General features: G+C 44.8%; 1 protein-coding gene across 1 annotated transcript; it reads left to right on the forward strand.

Moving 5' to 3' along the window:
- Positions 1-1937: 1937 nt before the first annotated feature.
- Positions 1938-7627, forward strand: CFL2 (cofilin 2). Its single transcript, XM_071557945.1, has 4 exons — positions 1938-2065; positions 3522-3829; positions 3929-4005; positions 4093-7627. The coding sequence occupies exons 1-4, from the start codon at positions 2063-2065 to the stop codon at positions 4203-4205; spliced, it is 501 nt and encodes a 166-aa protein (XP_071414046.1). The 5' UTR covers positions 1938-2062; the 3' UTR covers positions 4206-7627.
- Positions 7628-9630: the final 2003 nt, after the last annotated feature.

Consider the following 9630-nt stretch of genomic DNA (forward strand, 5'->3'; position numbering starts at 1 on the left):
ACCTTTGTTTTACGAGCCTGGGAGTGCAGCACAGAGGCCCCACGTGGGTGGCTGAGGGTGCACTGCAAGGGCACACACACCAGTTCCATGCTCTTGCTGAGCCCATGGCAGTGTCTGTGGTCACTGGCACTGGCGCATGTACTGCACACATGCATAGCTACAACTGCTTGCCAAGGTGAAGTAGCTCCATGCTGTCATTTGCCTCCCGACGTTGTGTAAGGCTGCAAGGACCTCTCTCTGGGATACTGAGAAGGACATGTGTCACACACAGCCTGCCATGACATGCTGCAGTGCCATCAAGGCTGTTTTAGCATACGCATTAAGCCATCCTGACGATGAGGATCTGAAACCACTTAAGACCACCTCATTCCATGAGATTGCACAAGAGTAGCAGATGGCCAGGAACGGGGCTGTCAAGACATTCCCGCGGACTTACGGTGGTTTAAGCCAACCATAAAACTTTGTCTGGACAGTTTACCCTAGTTTAGGATTTCAGCTATTAATTCCAATAACAATGTTCAACTTTCCTAACTAGTCACTTGTTTGATAAAAAGGCAGCATATATTGTATTTGAAAACTGAATTGGATAATAGTTGACTCTTTAAATGCAAATATACAATAAAGGTACTCCTTGCTGAGTCCCACATTGCTGTCACTTGAACAGGCAGTAAGAGAAAATGAGTGGCCATCAGCCACTTGAGTCTCACAGACTGGCCGTTTTCAGCTCAGTGGCAGCAGGGAGCCCTGAGTGTGTGACTGTGAGGAGCTGAGGGGTAAATAGAGCTCCAGATCAGTGATTTCAAGGCTGGTAGACCAAATTTTGAATGTCGAACACAATTGAGTGTTGAATTTTACATTCAGAGAGGGCAAGATGTAACTCAAAAAGGATATTAGAAGCACAGTGGCTTATCTATTCAACATGGGTAACATACAGTAGTGAGAAAGGAGTGGAGAAATCAAACACCCCTCACGCAATGCAGCATGAATATATAAGTATATATGTATGTATCAACACATGCATGCTGACAAACACTAGCTTGCTGGTTTCCATCATAGTACTAGTAGCAATTCAAGCGTTGTTTTGGGGAGAGACAACTCACTGGCAAAAACACAAGGCTGGGGGGTCACAGGTACAGCTTTTAGAGGTCCCGAATGTTTAGGATCTTCTGGTTTTCAGACACACCAGTTCAGGCAGCAGAGAACTGCACCGGACTGACAATCCCCTTGTCCTCTTGCATGGACTAGGGCTGAAATGCTCCGTGTTTGTTCTCCTGTGCTTAAGGCGCTGTCTGGCTCAGCAGGGACAAGGGATACACCGTCGGGAGTGTTGCCCTTGCTTTCCTCCAAGTCGTCTTCCCATCTTTTAATGCTGCACCTTCCGCCCTGCGTGCCGTGTCCAGCCCCACTGCCTGAGTAGCTCTTCCCAGAGCGCCGGGCCCTTCCCTGGCTCTGCAGGGGCAGCCGCAGCTCCGTCCCGAGGGGGGACCCGGCACCGGCTCTGGGGCCCCCGACAGCCCCCGGCCACGACCCGTGAGCAGGGGGTGACGCCAGACCCGAGCCTGTAGAGCGGCAGAAAGCATCTTGTCCCGGGGCGCAGGGCCGGGCGGGCGGTGCGGGGCCGGGCGGGCGGCTGGGGCCGGCCCGGAGCAGCCGCGGTGCCGCCATCGAGCCGCGGCCTGACACGACCACCGGCTGCAGCTGCTCCGCGCCCGGCGGCGGGGCCGCATCGCCCCGCGGTAGCCAGCCCGCCGGGGCAGGCCGGGGCTGCGGGGCCCAGCCCGGAGTACCCGCGGTGCGGCCCGCGCCGGGAGAGCGCCCGGGTCCCACGGGCTGCGGGCCCAGCTCGACCCGGGCCGGCCCTGCCCCGAGGGGTTGGCCTAGCGCGGCCGGGCGGCAGCACGTGGTGGCGGCGCGGCCCATGTGACCGGCCCTCCCCGGCCGCCGCGGCTCATCCCCCGCCCGGCCGAGTCCCCGCCCGCCTCGCCCCCAGCGCAGCGCAGCGCTCTCTGCGTGCAGCAGCCCCGCTCCGCAGGCAGCCGCCGCCGCCCCGGGACCCGGCGCCATGGTAAGGGCAGGGCGGCGGGGCAGGGCGGCGCGGCCGGGCGGGAGGGAGGGCGGCGGGAGCGGCTCGGCGGGGCCGCACAGCGCGGAGTGGAGCGCAGCGGAGAAGGCCCGGCTCGGCCCCGCGGCCTCCGGCGGCCATTTTAGTCTAATTTTAGCCGGGTGCGGGGGAAGGGGCGGCGGGAGCGGCCGCGGGGCAGCGGCGGGCGGCGGCCGGGCCGCGGCGGGGCCGGGCTGGGCCGGGCGGGAAGCGCAGCGCTCCCTGCGGCACCGCCCGGGTGTGCGGGTGCCCCGCGGCGCAGTGAGGGGCGGCGGCCCCGGGGGCGGGTCCCGCACCCCGCCCGGGGAGCCGCCGTGGCGGCCGCACCGTGCCCGGACCCGAGGGGCGGCTGAGCGGAGCGCCGGGGTCGGGGCGGCGGGGCCAGGGCCGTGGCCGTGGTCGTGGTTGGGGCGGGGGGACGCTCGTCCGTGCCCCGCCGGCGAGGGCGGGCCCCGCGAACAAAGCGGGCAGAGAGAGGGGCAGGCGGCGCCCCGGGGACAAAGCCCGCTGGTCGCTGCGAGCCGCGCACCTGCCTCCCGCCCCGGCAGCCGCGCTGGCAGCGCCCGCCTCGCAGATGTAATTGTTGGACCGAGAGCAAGGGCGCTGCAGATGGGCTGAGCTCGCTCGCTCACTCGCAGTGGGGTTTGCTGAATTATTTCCCTTTTGCCCTGAGCTCCCCGTTTGTCCTTTCCGTGTTTTTTTTTTTTCTTCCTGCTTTAGGCTCGTGTTTTGAACGGCTTGCGAGCCTTACAGGGAGGTGTACAATTGTAACGATTGTAAAATTATAACAATTTTTTTGTATGAAGGAAGAACAGTCAAACAATACCCCCGCAGCACTATGAAGTAAAATTCAGGAGTTCTTAAGGCGTGGTGTTGAAGCTGACACAATGCAGAAAACATTTCTGTTGCTTGTGGAGCCTTACCTCATCCAACAGCATGAGAGTCATGACAGTGCTGGTTGTGAGCTACTGCTGTAGTGTTTGTTCCACTAAAAAAAACCCCAGACCCAACAAATCCACACCCCCCTCCCAACCCAAAATTAAAAACTTCTCATATGTTCAGTTCCTACCCCCCATCCCCCACTCTCTCTTCCCCCTCCCAGATAAGGCAAATGCATGATAAGGTAAGGAAAAACTGCTTGAGTGGTACAGTTGTGTGCCTGGTTGTATGAAACTGCTATCCAGAGTCACAGCTGAAGATGCTGAGATCTGCAGCAAGAAACTGCCAAATTTATACCACCTTTTAATGTTCTGCTCCAGTCACGTAAATATTCCTAAATTCATAGTGTGTTCAAGTTGAGTATAGTATTTTTATTCTTACGCGGGCAGGCAGACTTCTTTATCAGCATTGTGGGCTATCATCTTTCATGGTGAGTGTTAATTTTTGCTGTTAGAATTATTCTTTTGATCTTATTTTGCAGGCTTCTGGAGTAACAGTGAATGATGAAGTCATAAAGGTTTTCAATGACATGAAAGTAAGGAAATCTTCAACCCCAGAAGAGATTAAAAAAAGAAAGAAAGCTGTCCTCTTCTGCTTAAGTGATGACAAAAAACAAATAATTGTAGAGGAGGCAAAGCAAATACTGGTTGGTGACATTGGAGATACTGTGGAGGACCCCTATACAGCCTTTGTGAAGTTGCTACCTTTGAATGATTGCCGATATGCTTTGTATGATGCCACATACGAGACAAAGGAATCTAAGAAAGAAGATCTGGTATTTATATTCTGGTGTGTAAAAGCAAAGCTTGCTGTTAAAATTGAATAATACAGAGCTACCACTGGATGACTGAATAACTGTTTTGTTGTACTTTTCTTCTTTCTTTAAAGGGCTCCTGAAAGTGCACCTTTAAAAAGCAAGATGATCTACGCAAGCTCTAAAGATGCCATTAAAAAGAAATTTACAGGTACTGACCTAAAAACATTTTGCTCATTAATTATAATGTCATTTAGTTGTTGAGGTTCTCACAAGTACATTGTTGTCTGTCTTTCAGGTATTAAACATGAGTGGCAAGTAAATGGTTTGGATGATATTAAGGACCGTTCAACACTTGGAGAGAAATTGGGAGGCAACGTGGTAGTTTCACTTGAAGGAAAACCCTTATAAAAAGACAGACAAGTGCCATCTGGATCTAAAGAGCTTCCATTTCTGCAGCTCGTTCAATTGGAATAGCATTAGTCTCCCCATCCCCTTCCCTCCTCAAAAAATAAGTCCCTTCCCTACCGCCCTGAAGGAGATGTCATTGTTAAGCAGTCTACCAGTGATTGCCATTAGACTGTTTAATCCTGGTAGTTCAGTGTAGGATCCAAGGAATGCTTTCACGTCATATCTTAGCCAAAACTGACGTTGCAGGCATTCCTTGCAACATGTACAATGAATGTGATAGTTAATGTAAATAGTCTAGCAGACAGCAAAGGGTAAGCTAATTGAATGCCTTGAAAGTATTGTCCACTGGTCGGATGGTAGACTCTATACAGTATTACTTACAGTTGCACTTGATTGCAGTTCCATGAGGCTCTTGTGCATTCATACACCTCACCTGCCTTGACAAGCCTATTTTTGTGACATGGCAGCACACAACACTATGCATTTAAAGCACTTTTTTGTAATATGTTTGACCCACCCCCCCCCAGAGGAATGCCAATTAAGTTGCTGTAACTGTGTCATCAGATTACTGTAGTACCTCAGTTTCATTCCTGTTACATGCATATCTTTATAAATGAAGTAGCTGTTATGATGCCTTTTGTTTTCCATTGAATGTACACTACTGAACAGGAGTAGGAGTTATCTGTTTACCATGTGAGTCTTGAAACACTAAAATTTTGTAAAACATCAGTCACGGTGGCAATTTCTGTATTAAAAAGAGCCTTAAATGGAACATTGTTTTTTGAGATCAAAAACTGGCCACGTTGCAATAAAACTTGTGGCTTATTACAGAACGTTGCCTTGTTTTCATTGGAAAATACAGTTTTAAGTGTTTAAGCATATTTCAAGTAACTTCTGTGGAAAGTATTGTAAAGGTAAACAGTCATTAATCTCAAATAATGCAAGTTTTTAATACTGATTTAGGCACTGCTTTACAATACTTTGTGGCTCTGTTCTGACCGTTCGAAAAAGGACCTGCTCCTAGTTTACTGTTAAAGTAAAGAAGCTACCACTACTAGAGACCATTATTTCCATGAAACACTTATGTCAGAAATGTAAAAATATGAAGTAATTAACCATGCAGTGTGTTTCATACCTGAATGTTCTTAAAGTTCTACATGCCAGAGAAAAACCTTGCACGAGCTCAACATCTTTTCCGTAAGATGATGTGTAAGGACAGTTACATGCAGAATCTGAAGCCAGGAAATTGTGTTTCTTGAGTGTTGCAGTTAAGACCGACTTGGTACAAGAAATAGCCTAAATGAACTGTTCTACTTGTTAGCTTCTATGTAAATAGAACTGGAAAGTGTTTGCCACTACTGAGGATTGCACTGGGGACGTGTTTTGGCTGGGAGCCAAATAATGCTCTCCTTATAGAGAATTTGATCTGCTCTGTGTGAGCAATCCTCCGTTAGCCAGAGCTATTTATGGCAAACACATGCTTTTGTATCTTGTCATCGTTATCCACAAATGGCAAAACTGGACATGATTCTCCTGGTATGCATAAAGGAGGGCTGTTAGGCGGCCGCTGGCAGCTGAGCTGTACATGCTGCTGGACAGAATGCTCTTCACCATTACCTTATTTTAAAAAGTTGGTAGAGTAGAACTGTGGAGCTTTTAAATATGGGCCCTTCATGTTCAGTCCATAACCCTTTTTCAACAAGGAAGTAGATGATAATCCAAATTTTGGGGTTTTTTAAAATAATTTAAATAACCTAGTGGTGCTCTGTTTAGGCTCTCTTGTCCTGTAGAACTTTAAGACTCTGTTTCAGGCTTCTGGCTATCCCTATGACTTGCACACTTCATTGTGTTAGCTGTTCTATGTAGACTAAACTTTACTAGAATTTAACTAAAAAGGCATGATGACCACTGACTTACTAAGTGTATTAATGAGTCTTGGTTTTGTTTTACAAAACTCTCCTTTCAGGTACCTTTTAAGGGTGAGAAGTAACTGATGGTATGCATGTTGTCTAGATTAAAACCCCCTAACTTTTTATTCCTAAAAATAGTCTATTTCTGATCGTTCATGTTGTGTGCAAAGCCCAATTTAATGTAAAGAGCTTCGTGCTTTATGTTTGACTTGAGTTCAGTACAGTAAAATGAAATTATCTTTTAACTGATTTTTCACAATGAATAAATTGTTTCTTTAGAAAAAGCCAAAACAGAAAACTTTAAATTTTAATAAACCATTTGAATTTTCATTTTAGACAGTAAACTTTTTTTAAGCAGTACTGTGTTTAAGTTTATTGTTTGTCTCTGCTGCAAACAGTTTGGAAAAACATCTGCGGCTTGTCAGTTGAATATTAAAGGTTACTTTTTTTTAACTAGCTTAGGTGTATATTCACTCAGTCCAAGTAGCTATAAAATTGAAGCACAAACTGTATTTATGTAAGATTCCTACCAAATTAAAGTTTTGGATCCAAAAGGATCAGCCTGCCTTCGGTTTGTTCTTGAAATGACTGACTAACTGATAGGAGGTCCAATTCAGATGGCTTGGCTTTTAAAAAGAAAAATAACAAAAAACCAAAAAACCAAACAAAAAAACAATAAAGTGCTACAGAACTGTTACTGTTTGAATTATAAAACAAATGAGAGACAGCTGGCATCTGTTCCAAAATGGATTGTCAGCTGTTGTTTTCTGTCATTATGCAAAATGGTGAGGGCCTCATTGTGATTGAGAAGTGGAGGAAAATCAAGTTGAATATCTTTGTGTCTCCATGTAGACGTGACTTTTGAGTATCTTGGCTTCAGTTATTTTATTGATAAAGAAATGTTACATAAAATTTTCATGAGAGTAGCTCATGCTGAAATGGCATTTTTCTTCTAAAAAATACTTAAAAGCCAGCAGTTGTTTTGTTTGATTTGGTAAATCCTGGAAGAGGTATAGACATATGGATTTGATTTCTCCAAAAAGGGAAATCAGTCCAGGACTAGAGTGTGTAGGTGAGATGCTTGTGGCGATTTTAGTAATGCAAAGCTTAAATTTATCAGGACTTGAGCATAAGAATTGCTCCCAGTCACATCATGAAGTGGATTTTGAGTATGTTCAGTTAAAACCCAAAGTGTTTCTCTAAGTGGAAGAGTGTTTTCCTGCTGTACCATTCCCTCGAATGATGTAATACAGCAATTGCCACAATTTGATAATAAGCTTTACTCTTTTATGCCAATTCCAGTATAAACCAAATTTTCATGTCTGCCTATTTTTTATAAACTTCTGTAAGTTCCTCTTAGTTTGTGGTGGCGAGTTAATGATTGTAGAGTGAAAACACGGCACTAATGGTGGATCAAAGATCATCAATGTAGCACCTGTCTATGAGTATTGAATTTCGTTGAAATATTTCTGATTTTGAAAACCTGGTATAAATAAAGTTAATTTAAATGTCTTCAGTTGTTGAGTTTGCTTGTGTGCTAGGCAGCACCTACAGTAATCTCTTTGCTGTTGTCTTTGGATTGGGAGTGGCCTAGGCACTGAAAGGAGAGGGGGTGGGATACCTGTATTTTTCTAATGGTTTTCACCTGCCACCCATTCAGTTCAATACCCAGATGCAGCAAAAGTCAGTGCTAGTGGCTCTGGAGATGGGTATAAAGAAGGTTGTGGTGGGTTGGTCCTTTTTCTTTGGTTGGATCCTGGCTCACATGTCCAAAAAATTAGATGGCTTTTTAAAAAAAAGGTAGCAAAAAAGGTATGTTAACACTGGCAAGTCATGTGTTATTACTGGGAAGAAAGTGTGAAAAAGGTGCCTCCATGAAGAATGATCAAAAGATTATCCTTTTGGCATCAGTGGTATCTCTCTTGTTAATGTAAAATTTATTAGATCTAGGAACAGATTATCTGGAAGAGAGTTAATTTTGTAAACAAAGTTGTCTAGAAACAGCTTTATTGGATTCTCTATAGAAGGCAGACTTTTATATGTACATTATCAATCTCTTTAGTGTTTACTTAACAGAAGCTTTCTATGTGGCTATGGGGGACGTATTAAAAAAGAATGGTGTAATTCTGAAGTTTTTTAATACAAATTACTGCTTTGTTAAAAAACTATTCTATTCTATTCTATTCTTACTAAATTTATATCCAGTGCTTGATACTCTGTTGAATTTGGACATTTCCCTGCCTCACCTTCCATGCTGTTAAATCTACAGTAACTCCTATACATCTTACTCTTCCTTGCGTTGCCTGTCTGTGCTTTTATTATTGACATCAGAAAAAGAAATACTACAGTAAAAATTAAATCCTGTTTTCCTAGGAAATTCAAACAGAGAATTGATTTATGATTATATAGAATAGTCTTTTTATATTTTAAAGCTTACAGAAAAAAAAAGTGCTAACTGGAGGCACAAAGTAATTTTGACATTCCTAAGATTCTGTGATTGTCTTTTTAATATATCCTTGAAGAGATATTGATGTTTCTGTTGCCACTTTTGCTTCATAGTTACTTAGAAAATTAGTGATTGGAAAACAAACTTGAAGGTGTTGCAGATTATTTTTAAAAGTTTGTAAATGTCAATTCAGATTAAAAATAATAATACATAAACTTATATTTCCTGCTGCTAGCTTAATTTTTATTATTTTTATTCTTGTGTGACCAGGCTCGGGAATGTATGTGTAGCTGTAATCATGCCTCTCCTCTTCCACCTCTTTATTTTTAAAAACAGCTGTGTCACTGCAAATCCCTACCATCTGCCCGCCATCTTCTGTAAAGCTTTACAGACAATCTCCACTTGTACCTTTTAGTGTGTGTTTTTCCCCTCTCTTGTTTGTGATTGTAGGGGTTTGATATAGAAAAACTGACTGCTGTAATATTATGCTCCTCGAAAGCCTTTCTATTATGCAGGAAGTTAAAAGCATCAGTTAGCCTGTGCTGAGCACAGCTGCAGGGTATACATTGGCTTGAAAAAAGAGATGTGATTTTGAGAACCAGTTTAGAGAGCCTTATTTGTGTCTGCCTCCTCTTAGTGGCAGCACTGCTTTCATCTGTGACCTTCTATTAAGGCTAATGCAAGAGCTAAGCTTTTCGTCCATTTTGGCTGTTTCAACAGAAAATGGAATGTGCGTGTTCCAAACAAGGTGCAGAAAAGCAGAGGAAGGTTTAGAAGCAGCAGTTTTCCATGGAGACCTGTACATCTTGTGCGGGGGAAGGGGTTACAGCAGAGGATTTGTTTCCTTTTAATTTCAGCAGGAGCTTGCAGCTGTAAAGACTGAGCTTACGTTATCTTTCGCTCTGCCTGAACATACTGATTGCACAGTCACAGCTGTCTCAATGCTTTCCATGCAATGAAATGTGAAAACACAGCTCTGTGTCAATGAAATGTGATTTACTTGTACAAAGGTGAAGCCCTGCTACAATGGGGGGGCTCAGTTACCAATATCATGTGGAGATATGCACCT

The sequence above is a fragment of the Pithys albifrons genome, chromosome 6 (genome assembly GCF_047495875.1).
Source record: "Pithys albifrons albifrons isolate INPA30051 chromosome 6, PitAlb_v1, whole genome shotgun sequence".
Lineage (NCBI taxonomy): Eukaryota > Metazoa > Chordata > Aves > Passeriformes > Thamnophilidae > Pithys > Pithys albifrons.